This window comes from Halichoerus grypus, chromosome 6 (genome assembly GCF_964656455.1).
Source record: "Halichoerus grypus chromosome 6, mHalGry1.hap1.1, whole genome shotgun sequence".
Classification (NCBI taxonomy): domain Eukaryota; kingdom Metazoa; phylum Chordata; class Mammalia; order Carnivora; family Phocidae; genus Halichoerus; species Halichoerus grypus.
The window spans coordinates 83,922,769-83,950,719 of record NC_135717.1 but is presented as its reverse complement, the minus strand read 5'-3'; the positions used below and the strand labels follow the sequence as shown (position 1 = coordinate 83,950,719).

General features: G+C 41.6%; 1 protein-coding gene across 2 annotated transcripts in view; it reads right to left on the bottom strand.

The window, feature by feature from the left end:
• The window catches only part of SLC2A3 (solute carrier family 2 member 3), a 92,931-nt gene that overhangs the window by 10,713 nt on the left and 54,267 nt on the right, over positions 1 to 27,951 (bottom strand). Inside the window, exons 1-3 of one of the 2 annotated variants that reach the window (XM_036116587.2) lie at positions 3,022 to 3,237; positions 1,337 to 1,429; positions 634 to 794 (exon numbers count right to left, since the gene is read on the bottom strand). In XM_036116587.2, the coding sequence (XP_035972480.1) occupies positions 634 to 794; positions 1,337 to 1,429; positions 3,022 to 3,036 (269 nt within the window). In that variant the 5' untranslated portion in view covers positions 3,037 to 3,237. Of the gene's footprint in view, positions 1 to 633; positions 795 to 1,336; positions 1,430 to 3,021; positions 3,238 to 27,951 lie in introns of those variants that run through there. The other variant, XM_036116583.2, reaches the window with a different exon arrangement.

Genomic DNA, 27,951 nt, shown 5'->3' with positions numbered 1-27,951 from the left:
TTAGTAGACACAAGGTGGCCTCAAAAATGCAAACACAACAAACACCAAACATTATCAGATAAAATGGGTTGCTTTTAAATTTTTTTAGAAGTTGAATTTCATTTGTGTTTCCAGAACGTCTAAATTAGCAAATGAAATGGTTTCTTCACCAGTCATTACTGAAAGTATTCTGCTAAGACATTTTATTAAGTCAGCAAGAATAAGAAGATTCAATTTTCTTTTGGGGGACAAAAATGTCAGTTATTTGGCCATTATCCACATTTGCCACAGGCCAAGGATTATAAAATGTTTCCTCCCAATCCTGCTTTGTAAACACAAGCATGAAATCCCAAATTTTTCAAGAAAAGCAAACAACTTCTGACCTTGTAAATCAAGTAGGTTTCTGGGAAATTCCATAGTGCACTTTATTACAGAGAGTACTGAATTAGCTTCAGCTGGACTCAAAGGCTAATCTCTTGATGGGCAGCGGAGCTCCAAGCAGCCCTATTCAGTACCAGTTGGCCTAAATTTGCCTCCGTAGGAATTTGGGATGCTCTCATTCAAATGCATCATCACCTCCCCATCCTAATTCTCAATACCTGTTCTCAATGCAACCAGTATAGCCCCCCTCCTTGCCCAGTTTCTGGTCAATACCTGCCAAAGCGGTTGACAAAGAGTCCAACGGAGAAGGAGCCAATCATACCACCAACGGAGAAGATAGCCACAGACAAGGACCAGAGCGAAGTGAGTAACACCTCACTGGGAGGGTCTTCCAACCTCTCCTCCAGGGTGTAATTGAGAAAGTCCTTTATGATCTGCCAATTAAAATGATTGGTGGGCAGACAGATTATTACAGCTGAATGAGAAGGGGCAAATATCGGGGATCTTCCCCTCCCTAAGAAAATAGCATTACAATTACTGGTAGAGAATCAAGTAAATGAATGGGTGGGGATAGAAGAGATAGAGAACCTATTGGAGGTTCATGGTAGCTCTGAAAAGAACAATTTTGATTTGTCCTGAAAATCCCAGTAGGTAGTTAGCACTGATGTTCAGTGACTACCCCAGTCCTCCCCTAAGACCCTCCCACCCTCCTTGTAACTAACCCCTGAGGGATAATAAAGGAAGTGTATCACAATAGCGTGAGGGGAAGAATGGATACAGTCCAGTCAAGGGTATGGGGAGCAACTGAGCTTGTTGCTTTTATGATTCAGTTAGACTTACCCACCAATGTTATTCTGCCTCTTCAGCCTTCACCAAGCTAGATACCAAGTTTGTCTGAAATTCTTCGTTCTTGAAACCCTACTTAAAGGAATAATTTCCCTATTCCAAATTCTAACTCTGATCACCTGGCACTCACCATCTCAGGAGCATTGATGACTCCGGTGTTGTAGCCAAACTGGAAAGAGCCTATTGTAGCAATGGAGATGGCAAAGATCAGAGGCGTTGTGACCTGGGGTTGAGGGGGGAGAAGGGAAGAAACAGTCCTTAAAGCTCTCGACTGATGATTGTCTCTTATTAACGAAGGAGAGATATTAGGAGCACTCAGCCTATGAGTGGTATGAAAAGAACAAAAACTTAACGAAATTTAGGTAACGAATGGGGGAACACAAAAGAACAGGTTATACTGAAGAACTTCTCCGGAGATACACAGACAACCACGTAAACTTGGGAAAAGTGGCAAGAAAATTTGGGAAGAAAGTTAACAGGAACTGGGTTAACTGGCTTCAAACTATTAAAAAAAGCAAGCATAGAACTGCAGGGAAAGAAAGCCTTGGGATTCCTAAAAATGGATTCTTTTGGAAACAGCTAGATCCAGTGCTGTCTCCTCCCGTACCCCAGATCCCACTGAAGCCCAGAGTGGTGGTGGTGGTATCTTCACCACTGGGCTGTTCCTAGCGCTCTGGATAATGTAAACTACAAAATCTACCCAGGGTATCCTGGTCCCATTTGAAATTCTTCCTGTTTACTTCGTTTTGTACCACTACCCCCACCCAGCAGGGGGAGAGCACAAGCTCACTCCCAACCTAACAGACCAGAGATGTGGTTGGGGAGGAGGGAGTCATCTCTCACCTTGCTGAGAGTAATTCAAGCGTGTGTTTATCTTAGATTTCCAGCTCAAGGTAAGCTCAATTTTTATGGCTGAGGACATCCTTCCTTACCTTAAACTCCGTCCCCCTTTTAGGTTAGACGGACTGGCCAGCCAGAAGTTTCAGTTCTCCAGGTTGACCTCCCACCCCAGACAACCTGGCGTTAAGTACCCGAGTGGCCCCCGTCTGCACACAGCTCTTTCTGTTTAATCCATTTCTCATCAGTAATGACCTCTTCCTTTCTGCCTCGCCTCATCATTTACTATTCTTGAGGGCCTTTTTCTCCTCCCTGTTTTTTCATCCCTTCTCTTACCTTCCTTCATTTTCAAGTAAGTTTACCTTGGTGACAATGATTTTCTCCCAGCAAATATACTGCATACATAACATACAGTAACACATTAATGTATCGTGCACTCACAATCACAACCACAATTGGTACAACTGGGATTCTCTCTTAGTATCCACAGACTTGTATACGTTATAGAATAGATGGCTGGACATTGGCCCATTCCCTCAAACAAATCCCAGGTCCTTTCAAGGTTTAATGCTTCCAGAGGAATCTTCCTGCTGGCTCATGAGACCCACATTTGTAATCAACACAGCCAAGCAGCCTGGAACACTCAACCATCTCACCCCCAGATCCTCCGCAGCATGTGATTATGTTAAAAAACAAAACAAAACAAAACCACCAACAACCCTGAGAAACATACAAAACTTCTCCAGGTGACTCTCCCTGTGACAGGAAGGTGAGTGGGACTAGGATAAGTCCTTTACAGGCTGTGACATCCAAAGAAAACTGGAGGAACCATGGCATCACAGGCTGGGGAAGAAACGAAAAGGCCTGAAGGTGGCTAGATGACTTAGAATAAAACAGAGCGCAGCAATCTCCATTAAGGTCGGCCTTTCTGAGTGTACCCCAAACAAGCAAAAATAACTGTAATTGTATTAGTCTTACCTTCTGTGTCCCCATGGCCCTAATTCAATTCTTTTCCAATCTTCAGCAAAGATCTAGGAGTGGGAATCCCAGAGACACCTCTTCCAGTCAACAAAGTCTCCAAAATGTCCTTCTCGGCAACAAGTTTTATTCCCGGTGCCCAGCACCGATGCACATCTCACCCTCACTCACCGTTAGTGCGCTCCAGCCACGCATTTATAATCTCTGCAAAGGGTGGAGCCTGCAAGGGAGACTAGCCACCCACCCCCCCAGCCCCACCCCACACCAGCTCGAAGGATCCCGTGACCTCTCGGAATTTTGTGACCTCAAACTCTGTCCCCGCCCTAGGCAACAACTCCCTCCCCCTTCCCCCCTCCCCCCTTTTAAAACCACATCCTATACCCTGCCCACTGTTTTTTTTTTTTTTTTTTTTAAAGCTCCTTCTCCTTCCCTCTTGTAATAGCTGCAATAGCCTCTTAGTTTCACAGACAAAATGCTACCAGAAAAGCCTGGAGGGAGGGCAAATTCACTTCAGTTTTTGCTCTCACATCTGCTGGGAATTAAGCCAATCTATAAAGAGATGAGACTAAATGCTATTTATATAAGATAAAATCGACTGGGTGCTACTCTCTGAGAGTTAAGGTTGTTTGAAGGAGTGTAAGCAGAAAGATTCACAATGCTATGAATTTATCAGCTGCTTTTTGATTATAGGCTGGGTCTACAATCTTGAAGGGAAAGGAAGGGCAGTCTGGAGAAGAAAAGCTAGCAAGGGAAGAATTGGGCCAGTTTTTGGCTCTCCTTGTCCTCTGATTAGCACAATCTCTCCTGGGAGGAAGAAAACCTCAGTATCTGGGAGCCAGACCAACTCTCCTGGGTTGCAGGAAGGAGAGAATCAACTGCTTATGGGATACAATTCAAACTCCTTAATATGGCATTCACCGTACCACCTATTCTGAATCCTACCCATTCTGCAATGGTTTGCCTCTAGTCTCAGGTTTATAGCATCTAGAGATGGAACCATGACCAAATTCAGTTAAATAGGTGTTTGCTGCATGCACACTACATGTCAGTTACTCTCCAAGAAGTTGGGGATTCATCAGTATGTAGGACAAAAAATGTCCTGGCTTTTAAGGAATTTATAGCATTTCCCTTCTTATTCTGTTAGGAGTTAGTTGGACAGTTAGGTGGTCAGGGTCCCCAACAAGAAAATATGGAGTCAGGGCAGCTAAAATAAAATTGCACTGACATCCTGTTCTGCAGCTTAGACAGGACTACACTATTTTGCTTTGCAGCCTTTGCAGAAATGACTTCTGCAAAACGTCCTAAAATAAGACAATTAACCACAAAGCACTTGTCCCTATCACGGGCAAGGGACAGTTAAGACATAAGCCCCCAGACATCAAAAAAGACTATCAGCATAGAGACATTAACCTAATAGACAGATTTCCTGACCATAGCCCTAATTGGCACAACTCAGCACACCCTGATTGCTTAAGATAATTCCTCAAAAGAGCTCACAAAAACCCCTAAACTTAGAAACTCTGGGGGCAACCCATTCAGGGCCCATCCCCCTCCCACTCCAGGAGGTTTCTCTTACTCAATAAACTTTTCTTTGCTGCCCACCAGTCTTCGTCTTCAAAGCTGCATGACCAAGGACCTCAGGCACTAAGGGGACAAAAATCCTGTAACACTTCTACTACTTACAAAATAAAAAACGGACAAGCCCAACTGATTCTTACACAACTGGAGAGAATGATCAATAGCCTATTAATTACGGACTGTGAATTTCTTGAAAGAAGTGTGAGATAAGTATTTGATTACTCAGCCATACAGGAAGATTGAGCAAGATGAGTAGGAAAAACAGGTAAGAAAAATGTGAACTGAGGAAGATGAAGGATAATGAAAGGAGAGAGAGGGAGAAGGCCCCAGGGTGAGAGTAAATGAAGAAAACAATTTAGTTCAGATTAAAGATTTGGAAGTGAGAGATAGTATCAAGGCTTTGCTGGCGGGGGGGGGGGGGGGGGGGCGGGGGGGAGGGTTGGGGGAGTGGAGGCAGGGCGGGAATATCAATGGTCAATTTCCTAACACCGTTAATTTGTAGCCTAGCAACAACTTCACTATGCGGGAAGAGGATGAGCAGCGACCGAGCACAGTAATGGGACCTAATTTTCCTAGTTGGTAAACTGGTGGAAGTGCATCTTTCTTTTGGGTTTTGGTTGCGCGCCTAGAATTCAAACTGATGCTCCTGTACCTGAAACAAACCAGATTATGTTGTCTCTCTCTCTTTTTTTAAAAAATGAGGATATTTTCTAAATCTGTTAGCTGAGAGAACCAAGTATGAGTGAAACGTGACATCCAAGAAAACCTTCCCTGAGGTCACACCTCCCCTCCCCCACCTCATTCCTGTCCTTCCAGGAAACACTGAGCCTAGAGGCCCCTTAGTTACCACAGCAACTGAATTTAGCTGCCAAAGGACAAAGAATATCCTGTATGGCTGTGAAGTCCAATAGAAATATAATCCAAGCTATTTATGTAATATAAAATTTGCTAGTAGCCACATTAAAAATTTTAAAAGAAACAACAGAGGTTAATTTAAATAATTATTTTATTTGACCCACTATAGCCCAAATAATATCATTTCAGTATGACATCAATATAACAACTATTACTAAGGTAGTTTATTCCCCGCCCCACTAAGTCTTTGAAATTCAGTGTATCTTTCACATTTATTAACACATCTCCATTTTTAGACTCTAAGTTTTCTACAGTTAAATATGGCATCTATCAAAACAACAAAGTTGTGTTTGATGGGAAAATATTTTAAATTGCTCTGATTTTAAATTAATAAAAACCAACAATTCAGTTTCTCAGTTGCACTAGCCACATGTAGGTACTCAGCAGCCACATGAGGCTTGTGGCTGGACCTTGCTTAGAGTAAGACGACCATGATGCTCTGTTTGCCTCCGGTCTTTTCTAGGTCCTTTCTTATCTTTGCTTTTCTTTATTACTTGTCTCACAGTGTCACTCTTGGCTCTAAATCACTTTATCTTTTCTTCCTTCCTCTTCCTAGGTTTAGTATAATTAGTCTTTATGTTTTGCAAGAGCAAATTAAACGAGTAAAAGGACAAAGTTGGTCCGTAGTGCCCCCTTCATTTACCCAGAGCGGGCTCCAGTATAATTTCAGAACACAGTATCTGCCCCGGTAATTATTTGCCCAATGGTTAATGAAAGAATAAATGTAATTGTGAAGGCGCAGAATTTATGTGTCCCAAATTAATTTGTGTAAAACAGCTATGGAGAAAGACAACACTGAAGGTTAAGTTTTAGATGTGTGAATTCTGTAGAATATTTTCTTCTTGGTGAAAAAGGAGGGAGGGTGAAAGGGAGACAGATCTGAAATATATTTTGTCTGGCCAACTCAGCCTGAGAAAATTACCTTTCAAAAAGTTAAGCAAGTTAGGGGCGCCTGGGTGGCTCAGTTGGTTAAGCGACTGCCTTCGGCTCAGGTCATGATCCTGGAGTCCCGGGATCGAGTCCCACATCGGGCTCCCTGCTCAGCGGGGAGTCTGCTTCTCCCTCTGACCCTCCTCCCTCTCGTGCTCTCTGTCTCTCATTCTCTCTCTTGCAAATAAAATCTTAAAAAAAAAAAAAAAAAATTAAAAAAAAAAAAGTTAAGCAAGTTAATAGGGACAGCATTCTACTTCTAGCAATATATGTACTTTTAAAGGTTACAACTGGAATTCAACTGAATCTCAAGCATCTAAAAGCGTGCTGAATGTGTTGCGGTAAATGCTTCTTGAGTAAGAGGGATCTGATAAAGTGCTGACCAGAAACCAGTCAGGGCTGGGCTTATTCCCAGAGTAAGAGACGCCCAAGTTAAGCAATCCTCACCCTGGGCAATAGATAACAGTTGTGCAATACAACTGATGTTTTAGGGAGATCAGTTGGTTGATTGGGGTCTTCGATGCACTTTGAGAGCAGGTCTCACTAGAATCCCAGCTCCAGTCAGCCCGGAGTTACAACTCTGGTGATTAATCTGGTGATTATGCTAAGGGAAGGCCAGCAAGGTAAAGGTCCTACAACATGGGGGTCCTGTATCATTTGAGTCCTGTGAGGTGTTCTTCCATCTTTACTGAAAACAAAAGAAGAAATGTGGTGGATACATTTAAAAATGGAATAGATTGGGAAGAAATGTTATGAAATTCCCACCTAATAGTTTAATGTAGGTCTGCTAAGAAGAAAAGTAATGAATGAATAATGGTCTGAAATCTCTTAGGTCCAAACACAGATATCTGCAGACCATACATCTCAATCCTAGCTTCTTGCTGCTCTGTGGGAGGATGTTTGCTACTGTGATAACTGAGTAGGAAAACAAACAAACCAAAAAATCCCAAAATCAAGGAATACAGGACTTTAAACACGGAGAGTTAAAGACAGAGAAAACTGCCTCTTTCATAGAACATTGTAATGGCATTTCAAGGCACACACAAAAAAGCTCATGCCTACTTTAAAGATTGCCAGAGTTAATTCTACTCTTTGCTTGCATTTGTAATTTTTCTCATAAAGAACAACTTTTGTTGCATGTTATTTACTAATCTTCCTCTACTGGGTTAGGTGTAGTCAAAATTCATCTTGAATGTGAAAACACCAGGGTAAAGAAAGAAAAAATTTGAGAAATGTTGATTTTCCTGTCTAAACTGGGTTTCAACCATTCATCACTCCAGTTGATCCTGAAGCACCTAATCCGAGCTCTCAGACCCGTATCACTTTCTAAGGGGCTCTCCCCTCCTCCAATTTCCTTCAAAAATCAATCTATCACGTACCAGTGCTAGATGAATTACACTACATCAAAATCACTATCATATCATTCTCCTACTCATGTATCTTCAATGGTTATTGAATAAAGTCTAGATCAGTGCTGTCCAACAGAAACATAATGTGAGCCACATAAGAAATTTAAAATTTTCCAGTAGTCACATTTAAAAAGAGTGAAAAGAAATGAGTTCATTTCAATATTATATTTTATTTAAACTAATATATACCAAATATTGTCCTTTCAACCTGTACATAATATAAAAGTTATTAATCAGAGATTTCTCTCTCTCTCTCTTTTTTTTTTTTGGTACTAGACCTTAAAAATCCAATCTGTATTTTATACTTACAGCACAGCATTTAAGGTGAAATGTAGTCTGATTAAAACAATGAAGTTGTGTTTAACAAAAACACTTTATAGTACTTCTAATTTTTTTACACTGTTTCAATTTTTTTAATCACTTCTGTCATTTTCTCTTTCCTCCTTCCTTCCTTTTTCTTTCTTTCCTTCCTTCCTCCTTTCCTTCCTTTTCTTTCTTTCCTTTCCTCCTTCCCCCACTTCCTCCCTCCCTTCCTCTTTCCCTTCCTTCCTCTCTCTCTCTCCCTCTTTCTTCCTTCCTTCCTTTCTTCTTTTTTATGTAATCTCTATGCCCAACATGGGACTCAAATTTAACACCCCAAGATCAAGAGTCGCGTGCTCTACGGACGGAGCCAGCCAGGTGCCCCAACACTGCTTCAATTTTTAAAGTGAATGAATTAAAACAAACTAAATGAATTAAAATGGGATGCAATTAATAATTAAACTCCTCAGTCACACTAGTCACATTTTAGGTATATCTCTCTCCTTTGCCCAAGCCAAACTAAACCAATTGTCAGTGTTCAAACACTGCGCTCAAACAGCCCTATGGACCTCTACATCTGTATCCTTTATTATATCCTTTATAATAAACTCATAAATGTGAGTAGTGTTTCTTTGAGTTCTGTCAGCTGCTCTAGCAGATTAACCAAACCCCAGGAGGGGGTTGTTGGAACCTCTAATCTCCAGCAGTTGATAACCTGGGCTTGCCACTGGCCTCTGAAGTGGAGGGAGAGGGAGGCAGTCTTGTGGGGCTGGGCCCTTAACCTGAGACACCTGACGCTATCTCAGGGTAGATAGAATTGAGTTGAATTGGGAGGGTATTCTGTTATCATCAGCTGAGAATTGAGGAATTGCTTGGTGGTGTGAAAAAACACACACTGAAGGCTGCCATTAACAATACACCACAGACTGGATGGCTTAAACAACAGAAATTTATTTTCTTAACAATGCTGGAGTCTGGGCGTCAAAGATCAAGGTGTTGTCAGGCTTGGTTTCTCCTAAGGATTTTCTCCTTGACTTGTAGATGGTCTTTTTCTCTGTGTGCATGCGTCCCTGTGTCTCTTGAATAAGGACGTCAGTAGGATTGGATTAGGGCCCACCTAAAGGCCTCATTTTAACTTAATCACTTCTTTAAAGGCCCTGTCTCCTAATACAATCACATTTTGAGGAACTGGGGATTAAGCCTCCCATATGAATTTTGGGGGAACACAATTCAGCCCATAATACCATGTTATTAAAGACTCACTCTTTTGTACTCTTTCATCTTGAATATCCTTCCCAACTGACTAACTCCTAGTCATACATACAATAACCAGTATCTCTTCCCCTTTGTGAAACATTCCCAGATAAACCTAAGAAGATACGGTTTCCTTTGGGCCACAATCTATCTCAAACATACCTATATTATAGGTACTTACTAAATCCCATAGCAATTATTTGTTTTGTTTTTAAGATTATTTATTTATTTATTTGACAAAGAGAGAGAGCGGACAAGTGGGCAGAGCAGTGGGCAGAGGGAGAGGGAGAAGCAGGCTTCCCACTGAGCAGGGAGCCCAATGCGGGGCTCGATTCCAGGACCCTGGGATCATGACCTGAGCCGAAGGCAGACGCTTAACAGACTGAGTCACCCAGGCGCCCCAATAGCAATTATTTGTTAACATATTTGCCTACCTTTCTAAATTCTGAGTACTCCGAGGGCAGAGATTTTATCATATCCACAGTGCCCAACAAATAGGTGAACAAAAAATGTTGGTTAAATTAGCTGAATAAGGCGCCTGGGTGGCTCAGATGGTTAAGGGACTGCCTTCAGCTCAGGCCATGATCCCAGGGTCCTGGGATCGAGCCCCGCATCGGGGTCCCTGCTCAATGGGGAGTCTGCTTCTCCCTCTCCCACTACCCCTGCTTGTGTTCCCTCTCACGCTGTCAATTAAATAAATAAATAAAATCTTAAAAAAAAAATTAGCAGAATAAAACATGTCCAAAGCATATCCTTGGGGCTGTTGAATATCTAAACAATCTATAACCTAATTAGTAATTTGTGTAAGTTTTTTTTTTTTTTTTTAAATAATCTCTACACCCAACATGGGGCTCAAACTGACAACCCTGAGATCAAGAATCGAATTTTCCACTGACTGAGTCAGCCAGGCACCTTCCTAATTAGTAAATTGTACAACATGATTATAGAAATGATTTGTTAATAAAGGTAGTGATTTGTAGATGTCTGAAAAAAGGTTCCTTAGAAAATGAACTTCTTTTAGGGATATACATGGATGTGGCTTGATAACTTGATGAAGGTGATACAGTTTCTTTTATTTCCCAATAATCATTCTTTAATGTATTCAAAGATTATAAGTATACTAGCATTCCTGAGGCTTTATTTTTCATTGGTAAAACATAAAGCCAATTTAAAGAAATGTACAATCAGTCTTATGTCTGTTTCATTGGCACCAGCCATCTCTGAAGCTCTGTCTAATCGGTCAGCTAAGCCCTCTGTTTGACATTAAAACAAAACAAAACAAAAAAACCTCTAGTAGGGGCGCCTCGGTGGCTCAGTCGTTGGGCGTCTGCCTTCGGCTCAGGTCATGATCCCAGGGTCCTGGGATCGAGCCCCACATCGGGCTCCCTGCTTGGCAGGAAGCCTGCTTCTCCCTCTCCCACTCCCCCGCTTGTGTTCCTGCTCTTGCTAACTCTCTCTGTCAAATAAATAAATAAAATCTTAAAAAAAAACCCCAAAACCTCTAGTAATAGTCTAGACTATTACCAGTTCATTTGTAAGCACATACTGTTGAGGACTTGTTATCCTTACTCTTTAATGCTACAGGCGATACTCCTAATCTAAATAGGTATCTTGAAATGGTCAATATCTTATCTGTTAGAACATCTAATTTTATGTTTAGGTCTGTTGCCAGTTTCAAAGTGGATACTTTCTAAATGTACTTAGCATAGACAAATCTATTACCGTGCAATATTATTGTGTATATATATTACTTAAAAAATGCTGTGCTATTACTAGTTTACAAATTTAGTCCCCCAAATACACTGTGAGCTTCCTGAAAACAATGCCTATACCTTATTTGCCTCAATATTCTGAATATTTGATGCACTGTAAGTTATAAATAAATGTTTTTGAGAGAACTGAAGAAATGAATGGTGATCAGAGAGTAATTTCTCAGGATTCAAATAGAACTGAACATAGTCTTTTTTTTTTTAAAGATTTTATTTTTAAGTAATCTCTACATCCAATGTGAGACTCAAACTCACAACCTCGAGATCAAGAGTCACATGCTCTACTGACTGAACCAGCCAGGCACACCGAACGTAGTCTTAATTGTATTTATATCCTGGCCGTCTCTAAAAAGATTTTTTTTTTATGGGGTGGTACAGTGGGAGAGGGAGAGAGAGAGAATCTTAAGAAGGCTCTCTGCCCAGCATGTAGCCCAATGCAGGGGTAGACCTCAGAATCCTGAGATCATGACCTGAGCCGAAATCAAGAGTCTGAACCTTAACCTACTGAGCCACCCAGGCATCACTCTAAAAAGAATGTGTTAACAAACAAAAGAATAGTGGCCTGTATTCCTTTTCTTTTCATTTTTTAAGTAGATTCCATGCTTGGCAATGTGGGGCCTGAACTCACAAACCTGAGGTCAAGACCTGAGCTGATATCGAGTCAGACGCTTAAGTGACTGAGCCACCCAGGCACCCCACTGGTCTGTATTTGTTTTTTTATCCCCCTTCTTTTAAAAAAAAATTTATTTATTGGGATGCCTGGGTGGCTCAGTCAGTTAAGCATCTGCCTTTGACTCAGGTCATGATCCCAGAGTCCTGGGATCGAGTTCTGTGTCGGGCTCCTTGCTCAGCAGAGAGTCTGCTTCTCCCTCTCTGTGCCGTTCCCCCCTGCTTGTACATGCTCTCTCTCTCTCTGGCAAATAAATAAATAAAATATTTAAAAACATTTATTTACTAATCCATCCTAGAGGGAGAGAAAGAGTGTGTGCACAAGCAGGGGAGGGGCAGAAGGGGAAGGGGAGGGACGAGCAGACTCTATGATGAGCAAAGAACCCAGTGGGGGGCTCAACCTCATGACCCTGAGATCACTACCCAAGCGGAAACCAAGAGTCAGATGCTCAACTGACCAAGCCATGCAGGCGCCCCAGTGGTCTGTATTTCTTAAACAAAAATACTCATTTGATGGTTAATATTTTATATTACCCACCATTAGGATGACTAACTAATTCCCTCTTAACTCACTCTGTAAGTACAACATTACCCTAATACCAAAACCAGACCAAAGACATTACAAGACAACTATAGACCAATATCTCTCATGAACATGGATACAAAAGTCCTTAAGAACATATTAGCAAATATAATACAATATAAATAAAAAGAATTATTATACATCATCACCAATTGGGATTTATTACAGGTATGCAAGGCCTGTTCAATATTTGAAAATCAATTAATGTAATCCATCATATCAGCAAGTTAAAAAGAAAAGTCACATGGTTGTGTCAATAAATGCAGAAAAATTTGACAAAATCCAACACTTTTTCATGATTAAAAACTCTCAGTAAACTAGGAATATAGAGGAACTTCCTTGATAAAGAAAAAACCTACAACTAACAACATACTGAAATGGTGAAAAATCCAAAGCTTTCCCACTAAGATCAGGAACAAGGTAGAAATGTTCTCTCTCACTACTTCTTTTCAACATTAGCTGGAAGTACTAGCTAATGTAATAAGACAGGGAAAGGAAATAAAAGGCATACAGAGGGGTGCCTGGGTGGCTCAGCCGTTAAGCGTCTGCCTTCGGCCCAGGTCATGATCCCAGGGTCCTGGGATTGAGCCCCGCATTGGGCTCCCTGCTCCGCGGGAAGCCTGCTTCTCCCTCTCCCACTCCCCTTGCTTGTGTTCCCTCTCTCGCTGTGTCTCTCTGTCAAATAAATAAAATCTTTAAAAAAATAAAATAAAATAAAATAAAAGGCATACAGATTAGGAAGAAATAAAACAGTTTGAACATGACAGGATTGTCTATAAGAACAAAATCCAAAGGAATTGACAAAAAATTCCTACAACTAATAAGTTATTATAGTAGCAAGGTTGCAAGATACAAGGTTAATATATAAAAGTCAATCACAGTTCTATATACCAGCAAAAAAGGTAGAACTTGACATTAAAAACACAATACCATTTATATTAACATCCCAAAAGGGAAATGTTTAGATATAAATCTAACAAGGGCACCTGGGTGGCTCAGTTGGTTAAGCGACTGCCTTCGGCTCAGGTCATGATCCCGGAGTCCCGGGATCGAGTCCCGCATCGGGCTCCCTGCTCGGCGAGGAGCCTGCTTCTCCCTCTGACCCTCCCCCCTCTCATGTACTCTCTCTCATTCTCGCTCTCTCAAATGAATGAATAAATCTTTAAAAAAAAAATAAAAAAATAAAAAGATATAAATCTAACAAAATATGTACAAGAGCTACATGAGGAAAATTACAAAATTCTTTTTTTTTTTTTTTTAAAGATTTTAGTTATTTATTTGCTAGAGAGAGAGAGCATGGGCGAGAGAGAGTGAGCGAGAGTATAAGCAGGGGGAGCTGCAGGCAGAGGGAGAAGCAGGCTCCCTGCTGAGCAGGGAGCCCGATGCGGGACTCGATCCCAGGACCCTGGGATCATGACCTGAGCTGAAGACAGCCATTTAACCGACTGAGCCACCCAGGCGTCATAGAAAATTACAAAATTCTGATGAATAAAATCAGTAGAACTAAATAAATGGAGAGGTAGTCTATGCTTATGGATAGAAAGACTCAATATTGTTAAGATGTTAGTCTTTCCAACTTGAAATATAGATTCAATGCAATCTCAATCAATGTCCCAGTAAGTTACTTTGTGGATATCAAAAAACTGATTCTCGGGGCGCCTGGGTGGCTCAGTTGGTTAAGCGTCTGCCTTCAGCTCAGGTCATGATCCCAGGGTCCTGGGATCGAGCCCTGTGTCGGGCTCCCTGCTCAGAGGGGAGCCTGTTTCTCCCTTTCCCGCTCCCCCTGCTTGTGCTCTCTCTATCAAATAAATAAATAAAATCTTTAAAAAAACCCCAAAACTGATTCTAAAGTTTATATGAAGTGGCATAAGACCCAGAATAGCCAACACAATACTGAAGGAGAAGAACAAAGTTGTAGAACTGGTATTACCTACCTGACTTTGAGACTTACTATAAAGTCTCAGTAATCAAGACGTGGTATTGATGAAAACAACAGACAAATAGATCAATGGGACAGAATCGAGAGCCCAGAAAGACCCACATGAATGCAGCTGACTGCGTTTTTACAAAGAAACAAAGGCAACACAGTGGAGTAGAGATAGTCCCCTTCTCGACAAATGGTGCGGAACAACAGGATGTCTGCATGCAGAAAAAAAAAAGAATGAACGAATGAACAAATGAAAGAAAGAAAGAAGGAAGGAAAAAGAATCCAGTAACAGATCTTATATCTTTCATAAAAATTAACTCAAAATGGATCATAGATCTAAATGTGAAACACAAAGATAATAAACTCCTAGAAGAAAAACTAGACTACCTTGGGTATGGCAATGACTTTTTTAGATGGAACACCAAAGGCACCACCCATGAAAACAGTATTTGGTAAGCTGAACTTTATTAAAACTTCTGGAGTGCCTGGGTGGCTCAGTCGGTTAAGCGTCTGCCTTCAGCTCAGGTCATGATTTCAGGGTCCTGGGATCGAGCCCCGCATTGGGCTCCCTGCTCAGTGGGGAGCCTGCTTCTCCCTCTGCCCCTCCCCCTGCTTGTACTCTCTCTCTGTCAAATAAATAAAATCTTCTAAAAAAATAAAATTAAATTAAAATTTCTGCTCTGCAAAAGACACTTTCAAGAGAATAAGATGACAAACCACAGACTGGAAGAAAATATCTGATAAAGGACCATTATCCAAAATATACAAAGAGCTGGTAAAATTGCACAATAAAAAAAAAACGAACCTGATTAAAAAATAGGCCAAGGACCTCAGCAGAAACACTGCCCCAAATAAGATATACAGATGACAAATAAGCCTATGAAAAGGTGCTCCACATCAAATGTCATAAGAGAAACGCAAATTAAAACAACAACAAGGGGCACCTGGGTGGCTCAGTTGGTTGAGGATCTATCTTTGGCTCAGGTGATGATCTTGGGGTCCTGATATTGAGCCCCGCATCCGACTCCCTGCTCAGCAAGGAGTCTGCTTCTCCTCTCTCTGCCCCTCCCCCGCCTTGTGCACTCACTCTCGCTCTCTCTCAAAATCTTTAAAAAACAAAAAACAATGAGATACCAGTTCACACCTATTAGAATGGCCAAAATCTGGAACACTGACAATACCAAATGCTGATGAGGATGTGGTGCAACAAGAAATCTCATACGTTGCTAGTGGGATTGCAAAAATGGTACAGCCACTTTGGAAGACAGTTTGGTGGTTTCTTACGAAACTAAACATACACCTACCATACAATCCAGCAATCCCGCTCCTTGGTATTTACTCAAAGGAGTTGAAAATTTATGTCCACACAAAAACTTGCGTACAGATATTTATAAGTTTATTCATAATTGCCAAAACTTGGAAGTAGCCAAGATATCTTTGAATAAGGGAATGTATAAACAAACTGTGGTACAATCAAACAATGGAATAGTATTCAGTGCTAAAAAGAAATGAGCTATTGAGCTATGAAAAGACATGGAGGACCCTTAAATGCATATTACTAAGTGACAGAAACCAATCTGAAAAGACTACATCCTGTATGGTTCCAACTATTTCACATTCTGCAAAAGGCAAAACTATGCAGATAGTACAAAGATCACCGGTTGCCAGGGACTTGGGGTGGGGGAGGGAGGAGAGATAAATAGGTAGAAAACACAGGATTATTAGGGCAATGAAACTATTCCATATGATGCTGAAATGATGGATACATGTCCTTATACATGTGTCCAAATTCATAAAATGTACAAAGCCAAGAGTGAATCCTACTGTAAAAGTACGGACTTTGGGTGATGATGATGTGTCAACGTATCTTCATCAATTGTAACAAGTGTGCCACTCTGGTGGGAGATGTTTATCATGGGGAATGCTATGCATGTGTGGGGGTAACAGGTGTATGGGAAATCTCTCTACCTTCCTATTAATTTTGCTGTGAACCAAAACTGTTCTAAAAAAAAAATGTAAAAAAAGAAAAAAGAAAAGATGAACAATTTCCTACACAATCTTATCCAATCTTTTTACTTAAAGTCTTTGTTTTATTTATTTATTTATTTATTTATTTATTTATTTAAAAAAGATTTTTATTTATTTATTTGACAGAGAGAGACACAGTGAGAGAGGGAACACAAGCAGGGGAGTGGGAGAGGGAGAAGCAGGCTTCCCGCGGAGCAGGGAGCCCGATGCGGGGCTCGATCCCAGGACCCTGGGATCATGACCCAAGGCAAAGGCAGATGCCTAACGACTGAGCCACCCAGGCGCCCCCAATCTTATCCAATCTTAAAAGCAGAGGCTGTACTCATTTCATTTCTGTGTCTCTTCCTCCAACATCTTTTCCATCATCCTCTCAATACTTGGTACAGTAGACATTTGATAAATATTGGGGGGGAATTAAATAGTTTCATTTTGGAGGCGGACAGTTCTCTATGGGAGAGAATATATTGACTGAACATAAACTCTTCACTCTTATTGGTAAACCAGAATGCCAATTAAAATTTTATAATCTATCTCTTTTCAGTTTCACTAGCACAACTTGCCTTTAAGCCCTGCCTAATCAGTCAACTAGGCTTGTTCCTTGTTACCCCTTTAATGAAATTAAGTGATTAATTTTTTTTTCAAGATTTAAAAAAAAAATTTATTTATTTATTTTAGAGAGATCGCGGTAGGGCGGTGGGGGTGGGGGGGAAGGGAGAAAGAGTCTTAAGCAGGCTGCGTGCTGAGTATGGAGGCTGACTCCGGGCTCCATCTCACCACCCTGAGATCACGACCTGAACTGAAACCAAGAGGCAGAGGCTCAACTGACCGGCTACCCAGGCGCCCCTCAAATGATTAATTTCTATTGAACAATTAATCAGTTGATAAGAATGTCCCATGAAAAACCAGTGAACACCAATACTCTAAACTTCTTCGAATGTAAACTTTTATTTGGTACTCATTTCCTTAAAAACTTCACTTCATGCTTTTAAGTCTGCTTGCCAATACCAATTATTATTATTATTAGTAGTAGTAGTAGTTTTTAGGATTTTACTTATTTGACAGAGAGAGATAGCGAGAGAGGGAACACAAGCAGGGGAAGCGGGAGAGGGAGAAGCAGGCCTCCCGCTGAGCAGGTAGCCCAATGCAGGGCTCGATCCCAGGACCCCAGGATCATGACCTGAGCCGAAGGCAGATGCTTAACGACTGAGCCACCCAGGCGCCCCGTTTTTTTGTTTTTTTAAAGTTTTATTTATTTATTTGACAGAGAGAGACAATGACAGAGGGAACACAAGCAGGGGGAGCGGGAGAGGGAGAAGAAGGCCTCCCGCTGAGCAGGAAGCCCAATGCGGGGCTCGATCCCAGAACCCCGGGATCATGACCTGAGCCGAAGGCAGACGCCCAACGACTGAGCCACCCAGGTGCCCCTAATTATTATTTTTTTGAATCAAGTATTTTTTAATACTTGGCAGAGATTAAATTGATTTTACCATGCCAAAAGATCATGTATATTATGCTTATTGTTAGTAATCAATAATAATACTGATAGAATATGCTCAAAACAATATCTAGATAGATAAGTGGTCCCTATAGTTGACAAAGGAAGATCTGAAGAAAAAGGAAGAACCAGGTTCCTAAGAGAAGGAAGTGAGTATCTATGTCACAATTCAAACTAAAAAATACCACTACCTTATACAATAGCTGCCCGCAAGTAGCCCCATACTCTGCCCTCCCCCATATGCCAACCTAATTCTGAAAGATAAGCAACACAGAAAAAAAATATCTGGGTTTATATTTACAGACACTCTCTAGTGTTTTCTTAACTGGTCTTTCAGGATTAGAGAAGCACTCTTTCCTTGCAGAGCATCTTAGTGCTTCCCTGAAATGATCTTTTTTTTTTTTTTAAAGATTTTATTTATTTGACAGAGAGAGACAAAGCGAGAGAGGGATCACAAGAAGGGGGAGTGGGAGAGGGAGAAGCAGGTTCCCCGCTGAGCAGGGAGCCCGATGTGGGACTCGATCCCAGGACCCTGGGATCATGACCTGAGCCGAAGACAGCCGCTTAACGACTGAGTCCCCCAGGCGCCCCCCTGAAATGATCATTTACCACTAAAGCTGAAGCTCCTTCTCTGACACCTCCCCTTACTGATTACAGCTGCCTTGGGTGGGGCATAAATATTCTCCTCACTCATTATACACCTTTCTCAACACCCAGCAGAGACTTGGCGGTTATTACATTATCTACTTCCTCTTATTATCAACACTAGGAAGAATAGGTAGGAGAGAGAGAATAATTACAGTTTAGTGTAATTGACTAAGCAGAGGATTGGAAGTCAAAAGAACAGAATCTGAGTTCCAGCTCTGGAACATGAACTAGAATTTAGACATTTGAACAGGTCACTTAACTTTTCTATGTCTCAACTTCAGTATTTTAGTTGGAGGCTATAATACTCAGTTCATGGAATTATTGGGAGAAATGAGATAATGTAAAAAAAAGAAAGAAAGAAAAGGAAAAAAAGAAAAAAACTGTTAAACTCTAAAGCCCTGGCAAATACATACATTTGTTCATTTAGTCAGTCAATTTGTTACCCATTATATGCTAGGTACAGCTCTAGGTGCAGGTAATACAAATGTCACTAAAAACAAGTGATGCTCATAGTCCATACCCTAACCTTAAATTTTATTTTATTTTATTTTATTTTATTTTATTTTATTTATTTATTTATTTTTTAAGATTTTATTTATTTATTTGAGAGAGAGAGAATGAGAGAGCACATGAGAGGGGGGAGGGTCAGAGGGAGAAGCAGACTCCCCGCCGAGCAGGGAGCCTGATGTGGGACTCGATCCCGGGACTCCAGGATCATGACCTGAGCCGAAGGCAGTCGCTTAACCAACTGAGCCACCCAGGCGCCCTAACCTTAAATTTTAATATGGAAAGCATATGTGATGTTTTTTCGTTTTTTTTTTTTTAAGATTTTATTTTCAAGTAATCTCTACACCCAACATGGGGCTCAAACTCACAACCCTGAGATCAAGAATTTTATGCTCTACCAACTGAGCCAGCCAGGTGCCCTGTGATGGTTAATTTTATATGTCAACTTGGCTGGGCCACAGTGCCTAGATAGTTGGTCAAATATTATTCTAGATGTTTCTGTGGGGGTGTTTTCAAGTGAAATTTACATTTAAATTGAGGGAATTTGAATAAAGCAGATTGCCCTCCATAATGTTGGTGGACCTCATTCAATCTGTTGAAGGCCTGAATAAAACAAAAAACGAACCTCCACTGCCCCACCTTCAAGCAAGCAAGAATTCTGCAGGAGATGGCCTTTAGAGAGTTTCTAGCCTGCTGGCCCACCCTGCATGGACTTGCCAGCCTCAATAATTATGTAAGCAAATTCCTTAAAACAAAAATCTTTCTCCATATACACACATCCTATTCGTTCTGTTTCTCTGGAGAACCCTGGCAAATTTTGGTACCAAGAAATCAGGTGCTGCTATAACAGATACCTAAAAATGTGGAAGTGCCTTTGGAACTGAGTAATGGGTAGAGGCTGGGAGAATTTTGAGGTACATGCTAGAAAAAGCCTAGATTGCCTTGAAGAAATTGTTGTTGGGAATATGAATATGGAAAGTGATTCTGGGGGCACCTGGGTGGCTCAGTTGGTTAAGCGTCTGCCTTCGGCTCAGGTCATGATCCTGGACTCCTGGAATCGAGCCCCACATTGGGCTCTTTGCTCGACAGGGGGTCTGCTTCTCCCTCTCCCTTTACCCCTCCCCCTGCTTGTGCTCTCTCTCTCTCTCTCAAATAAATAAATAAAAATCTTAAAAAAAAAAAAAAAGGTGATTCTGGTGAGGTCTCAATTGGAAACTGGAGGAAAGCTGATCTTATAAAGTGATAAAGAACTTGGTGGAATTGTGTTCCAGTGCTCTGTGGAAATTAGAACTTGTTTGCTGTGAAATAGGCTATTTAGCTGAGATTTCAAAGCACAGTGTTAAAGGTATGACTTGGTTTCTCCTTGCTGCTTATAGTAATACATGAGAGGAGTGAGATAAATTGAAAGAGGAATTGTCAAGCAAAAAGGAACCAGAAGCTGAAGATTTGGAAAATTCTTAGCCTATCTATATTACAAAAACAAGAATGCTTTCTCTGGAGAAGACACCAAGTGTGTGATTGTTAAATCATTTGATAAAGAGATCATGAACACAACTCATGGCTTTCATCAGACGTCCTAGCAGAATCTGGGGATGGAGATGGCGTTATGCCAGCAGACACACGGCCAGCTTGGACTAAGGGCACAGAGAGAAGACAAAATGAAGGAAGGCTAAGTCTGCTAGGATTCTACAGGATGGGACAATAGAGCTATCAACATTTCCTATCTTTCAATAAGAGGTAAGAATGTCACTGAAGCTGATTCAGAGATCAGCAGAGTTGCTACTCCCACCACAGGCCCAGAGCACAAGGGCCCTCAAGGAGGCCATCTCCTCCTCCATTTCAGTGGGCCAGGCTGGCCTCCACAACTGAAGGGACAACCCTGTCACCTCAGTGGGGCTCAAGGGCAGAGCAGTGAGCCACTGAGGGTTATCTTGAGACTTCAATCTAATGAAACATGGATTTTTTGGATTTGACACCAAAAGCACAGGCAATAAAAGCAAAAATAGACAAATGAGACTACATTAACCTTACAAACTTTTGTTCTTCAAAGGATACAATCAACAAGGTGAAAAGGCTACCTATGAAATGGAAGAAAATTTTGCAAATCATATATCTGATGAGGGGTTAATATCCGGAATATATAAAGAGCTCAACAACAGAATAACTCAAATAACCTGATTAAAAATGGGCAAAGGATTTGAACAGACATTTCTCCAAATATGATACACAAATGGCCAACAGCATATGAGTATATGAAAAGACGCTCAACATCATTGATCATTAAGAAATTCAAATCAAAACTACAATGAGAAATCTCTTCACACCCATGATAATGGCCACTATCAAAAACAACAACAGAAAATAACAAGTGTTGGTGAGGATGTGGAGAAATTAATACTCTTGTATACTGTTGGTGGGATTGTAAAGTAGTGCAATTGTCATGGAGAACAGTATGGTAGTTCCTCAAAAAATTAAAAATAGAACTACCCTATGATCCAGCAATCTCCCTTCTAGGTATATATCCAAAAGAACTGAAAGCAAGGTCTTTTTTTTTTTATTAAGGATTTTATTTATTCATTAGAGAGAGAGGGAGGGAGAAACCACATGGGGGGAGGGGCAGACGGAGAAGCAGACTCCCCGAGGAGCAGGGAGCCCGATGCGGGACTCGATCCAGGACTCCAGGATCATGACCTGAGCTAAAGGCAGACACTTAATGACTAAGCCACTCAGGTACCCTGAAAGCAAGGTCTTTTTTTTTTTTTTTTTTTTTAAAGATTTTATTTATTTATTCATGAGAAACAGAGAGAGAGAGAGGCAGAGGGAGAAGCAGGCTCCCAAGGAGCAGGGAGCCCGATGTGGGACTCGATCCCAGGACCCTGGGATCATGACCTGAGCCGAAGGCAGATGCTCAACCATCTGAGCCACTCAGGCACCCCCTGAAAGCAAGGTCTTAAACAGAAATATATGCACACTCGTGTAGCACACCTAGTACTCTTCACAATAGCCAAAGGTGGATGCAATCCAGGTGGCCATAAAGAGATGAATAGATAAATATCCACGGGAATATTATTCAGCCTTAAAAAAGGAAGGAAATCCTGTCACATCTTACAACATGGATTGACCTTGAAGCCATTATGCTAAGTGAAATAAGCCCATCATAAAGAGATAAATACTATATGATTCTGCTTACAGAAGGTATCTAAAGTAGCCTCATTCATAGAAATAGACACTAGATTAGTAATCTGGAGCTGGAGGGAAGGAGAAAAGGGGAGTAGCTCTTTAATGGGTATAAAGTTTCAGTTTTGCAAGATGAAAAAATTCTGGATATTTGTTTCATAACAATATGAATATACCTAACACTACTGAACTATACACTTAAAAGTAGTTAAGATGGGGCACCTGGGTGGCTCAGTCGGTTAAGCAACTGCCTTCAGCTCAGGTCATGATCCCAGAGTTCCAGCATCGAGTCCCGCACTGAGCTCCTTGCTCAGCAGGGAGTCTGCTTCTCCCTCTATCCTCCCCACCTCTCGTGCTCTCTCTCAAATAAACAAATAAAATATTTTTAAAAATGGTTAAGATGGTAAATTTTATATTATGTGCTTTAAACCACAATAAGAAAGAATGAAAAAAATTAATGGGATTTACCTTGCTATGTTTTAGACTTGTTTGGTACTCGTCATCCCTTTCTTCTTTCCAATTTCTCCCTTGGAAAGAGAATGTCTGTCTTACACCTGTCCCACTATTGTATTTTGGAAGCACATAACTTGTTTGGTTTCACAGGTTCATATCTGGAGAGAAATTCTGCCTTAGGATGAATGTATTTCTGTTTTCAAAAAAGTGTTTGCTGTTGAATAGAGGAGATGCCAGCGGAGAGCAAGAGGGGAAACCCATTAGGAAGCTACTGGGCCAGGTGAGAAATGATGAGGACTTGAAGTTGGTAGGACTTGAAAGAGGGTAGTAGTAGTAGTAGTGGAAGCAGTAAGTTGTTGGATTTGAAAGGTATTTTCAAGATAGGGCCAACAAGGGGGCGCCTGGGTGGTTCAGTTGGTTAAGCATATGACGTCGGCTCAGGTCATGATCTCAGGGTCCTGGAATCGAGCCTCGTATCAGCTCTGTGCTCAGCGGGGAGTCTGCTTGCCTTTCTGCCCCCACCCCACTCATGCTCTCTCTCTTTCTCTCTCTCTCCCTCACTCAAATAAATAAATAAAAATCTTAAAAAAAAAAAATCGAGGGGCGCCTGGGTGGTTCAGTCGTTAAGTGTCTGCCTCAGCTCAGGTCGTGATTCCAGGGTCCTGGGATCAAGCCCCGCATCGGGCTCCCTGCTCAGCCGGAAGCCTGCTTCTCCCTCTCCCACTCCCCCTGCTTGTGTTCCCTCTCTCGCTGTGTCTCTCTCTGTCAAATAAATAAATAAAATCTTTAAAAAAAAAAAAATCTAGAACCAACAGGGTTAACTGACAGTCTACATGTTGGGTATGAGAGAGAAAAAAAAGGAGTAAAAAATGATCTTCAGGGTTTTGGCCTGATCAACTGGGGAACTGGGGTTGCCATTTACTCAATTAAGAAGGCACAGAGAGGAGCAGGTTTGAGGAGTCAAATCAAGACTTTGTTTTAGACATGTGAAGTCTGAGATATATATGTATATTTTTAAAGATTTTATTTATTTGTCAGAGAGAGAGAGCACACATGCAGGGGGAGCGGCAGGCAGAGGGAGAAGCAGGCTCCCCGCTGAGCAAGGAGCCCAACGTGGGGCTCGATCCCAGAACCCCCGGATCACGACCCGAGCCGAAGGTAGACACCTAATCTACTGAGCCACCCAGGCATCCCTGAAGTCTGAGATATTATTAAAAATATCTAACAATAGGGCACTCTCCTCTCATCCTAAGATGCTGGGATTATGAGGACACAAAAGATATGGTTTCTGTCTTTAAGGTCCCATGGAAGGGGATGGAGAGGAACATATAAACCAGTGTTTTGGGTTTTTATTATTAATGTTATTATTTATAGACTTTATTATAGGGAGAGCAATTTTAAATTTACAGATAAACAGAGAAGAAAGTACATACAGGGGCACCTGGTGGCTCAGCCAGTTAAGCGTCTGCCTTCACCTCAGGTCATGATCCCAGGGTCCTGGGATGGAGCACTGCATTGGGCTCCCTGCTCAGTGGGAAGCCTGATTCTCCCTCTCCCTCTGCCCCTCCCCCCACCCATGCTCTCTGTCTCTGTCTCTCAAATAAATAAATAAATAAATAAAATCTTTGGGGGGGAAAAAAGTACATAGAGTTCCCATATACCATAGCAGCTTTACTATTATTAACATTTTGCATGAGTGTAGTACATTTGTACGACTGATAAACCTACACTGACACCTCAGAGTTACCCCAAGTCCATACTTTACATGAAGGTTCACTCGTGGTATTGTAAATTTTATGGGTTTGGACAAAGGTATAATGACATGTGTCCATCATTGCAGTAGCATAATGAATAATTTCACTGTCCTAAAAAACCTCTGTGCTCTGCCTATTCATCCATCCTCCCTGCAACACCCCAACCCCTGGCAACCAGTGTTTTTACTGTTTCCATAGTTTTGCCTTTTGCAGAATGCCATATATAGGCATATCTCAGTGATACTGCAGGTTTGGTTCCAGACAACTGCAATAAAGCAATTATCATAAATCAACTCAAATGAATTTTTTTTGGTTTCCTGGTACACATAAAGTTATGTGTACACTATACTGTAATCTATTAAATGTTCAATAGGGGTGCCTTGGGTGGCTCAGTCCGTGAAGCATTGGACTCTTGATTTTGGCTTAGGTCATGATTTCAGGGTCCTGGGATCAAGTCCCCTGTCCAGTTCCACACTCAGCATGGTGTCTGTCTACTTGAGATTCTCTCCCTCTCCTTTCTCCCTCACTGCCCCTCCTCCCGCTCACATACTCTCTCTAAAATAAATAAATAAATCTTTAAATGTGCAATAACACTATGCCTAAAAAATAATGTACATCCTTTAATTAAAAAAATATTGCTTAAAAATGCTAACCATTATCTGAGCTTTCAGTGAGTGGTACTCTTTTTGCTGGTGGAGGGTCTTGCCTTGATGTTGATGGCTGATGACTGATTAGGGTGGTGGTTGCTAAAGATTGGGGTGGTTGTGGCAACTTTCTTTCTTTCTTTCTTTCTTTCTTTCTTTCTTTCTTTCTTTCTTTCTTTCTTTCTTTCTTTCTTTTCTTTCTTTCTTTCTTTCTTTCTTTCTCTCTCTCTCCCTTTCTTTCTTCCTTTCTTTCTTCCTTTCCTCTCTCTCTCTCTCTCTCTTTCTTCAGTAAGCTCCAGGCCCAACATGGGGGCTTGAACCCAAGACCCCAGATCAAGAGTCCCATTCTCTACCAACTGTGCCAGCCAGGCACCCCAGGACAATTTCTTAAAATAAGAAAACAGTGAAGTCTGCCCCCCATTGATTGACTCTTCCTTTCACAAATGATTTCTCTGTAGTGTGCGATGCTGTTCGATAGCATTTCACTCACAGTAGAACTTCTTTCAAAATTGGAGTCAATCGGGGCGCCTGGGTGGCTCAGTTGGTTAAGCAGCTGCCTTCGGCTCAGGTCATGATCCCAGGGTCCCCGGGATCAAGCCCCACATTGGGCTCCCTGCTCGGCGGGGAGCCTGCTTCTCCCTCTCCCTCTGCCTGCCTCTCTGCCTACTTGTTCTCTCTCTCTATCTCTCTGTCAAATAAATAAATAAAATCTTTTTTTTTAAGATTTTATTTATTTATTTGACTGACAGATACACAGCGAGGGAGGGAACACAAACAGGGGGAGTGCGAGAGGGAGAAGCAGGCCTCCCGCAGAGCAGGGAGCCCGATGCGGGGCTTGATCCCAGGACCCTGGGATCACAACCTGAGCCGAAGGCAGACGCTTAATGACTGAGCCACCCAGGTGCCCCAATAAATAAAATCTTTAAAAAAAAAAAAATTGGAGTCAATCCTCTCTAACCCTACTGCTGTCTTATCAGCTAAGATTATGTGATATTCTAAATCCTTTGTTGTCATTTCTACAGTCTTCACAGCATCTTCAACAGGAGTAGATTCCATCTCAAGAAACCACTTTCTTTGCTCCTCCATAAGAAGCAAGTCCTCATCTGTTCAAGTTTGATCATGTGATTGGAGCAATTCAGTCACATCTTCAGGCTCCACTTCCGACTGCAGTTCTCTTGCTGTTTCCATCCCATCTGCAGTTCCTTCTCCACGGAGATCGTGAACTTCTCAAAGTCATCAGTGAGAGCTGAAATCACCTTCTTCCAAACTCCTGGTCATGTTGATACTGTGACCTCTTCCCATGAATCATGAATGTTCTTAATGGCGTCTAAAATGGTGAATCCCGGGGCGCCTGGGTGGCTCAGTCGTTAAGCATCTGCCTTCGGCTCGGGTCGTGGTCCCAGGGTCCTGGGATCAAGCCCCACATCGGGCTCTCTGCTCAGTGGGAAGCCTGCTTCTCCCTCCCCCACTACCCCTGCTCGTGTTCGCTCTCTCGTTGTGTCTCTGTCAAATAAATAAATAAATAAATAAATAAAATGGTGAATCCCTTCCAGAAGGTTTTCAATTTACTTTGCCCAGATGCATCAGAGAAATCACTATCTATGTTAGCTACAGACTCACAAAATATATTTTTTAAATAATAAAACTTGAAGTAGACTTATTCTTTGATCCACAGGCTACAGAATGGATGTTGTATTAGCAGTAATGAAAACAGTGTGAATCTCATTGGACATCTCCATCAGAGCTCTTGGGTGATCAGATGCATTCTCAATGAGCAGTCATATTTGAAAGGAATATTTTCTTCTGGGCAATAGGTCTCAACAGTGGGCTTAAAATACTCAGTAAACCATGTTGTAAACAGATGTGCTGTCATCCAGGCTTTGCTGTTCCATTTAGAGAGCACAGGCAGAGTAGACTTAGCCAAAATTCTTGAGCATAGTTCGTTCAGATAATGAATGAGCATTGGCTTCAGCTTACTCAGCAGCTGCATTAGCCCTTACAAGAGAGTCAGCCTGTCCTCTGAAACTTTGAAGCCAGGCACTGACTTCTCCTTTCTAGCTATGAAAGTCCTAGATGACACCTTCTTTCAACAGAAAGCTGTCTGTCTACATTGAACATCTGTTGTTTAGTGTGGCCACCTTCATTAATGATCTGAGCTCGATCTGGAGAACTTGCTGCAGCTTTTTTTTTTTTTTTTTTGACCTTCATGTCTTGCTGCAGCTTCTACATCAGCACTTGCTCTTCACCTTGCACTTGTATGTTATGGAGACAGTTTCTTTGCTTGAACCCCATGAACCAACATCCATTTAGCTTCAAACTTTTCTTCTGCAGCTTTCTCGCCTCTCAGCCTCCATAGAATTAAGGAGAGTTGTGGTCTCGTTCTGGATTAGGCTTTGGCGCAAGGGAATGTTGTAGCTGGTTTGATCTTCTATCCAGATCACTGAAACTTTTTTATATCAGTAATAAGGCTGTTTCACTTCCTTTCTTTCTTCTTTTCTTTTTTTTTTTTTTAAGATTTTATTCATTTGGGAGAGAGAGAGAGCACGCGCACAAGCTGGGGTAGTGGCAGAGGGAGAGGGAGAACCAGGCTCCCTGCTGTGGGACTCAATCCCAGGACCCTGGGATCATGACCTGAGCCGAAGGCAGACGCTTAACCAACTGAGCCACCCAGGCGCCCCCTATTTCACTTTCTTATCATTTCCGTGTTCACTGGAATAATACTTGTATTTCCGTCAAGAACTTTTCCTTTGTACTCATAGTTTGGGTAACTGGTGCAAGAGACCTGGCTTTCAGACCAGTTTGGTTTTCAACATGCCTTCCTCACTAAACTATTCATTTCTAGCTTTCAATCTGAAGTGAGGGACATATGAGTCTTCCTTTCACTTGAACA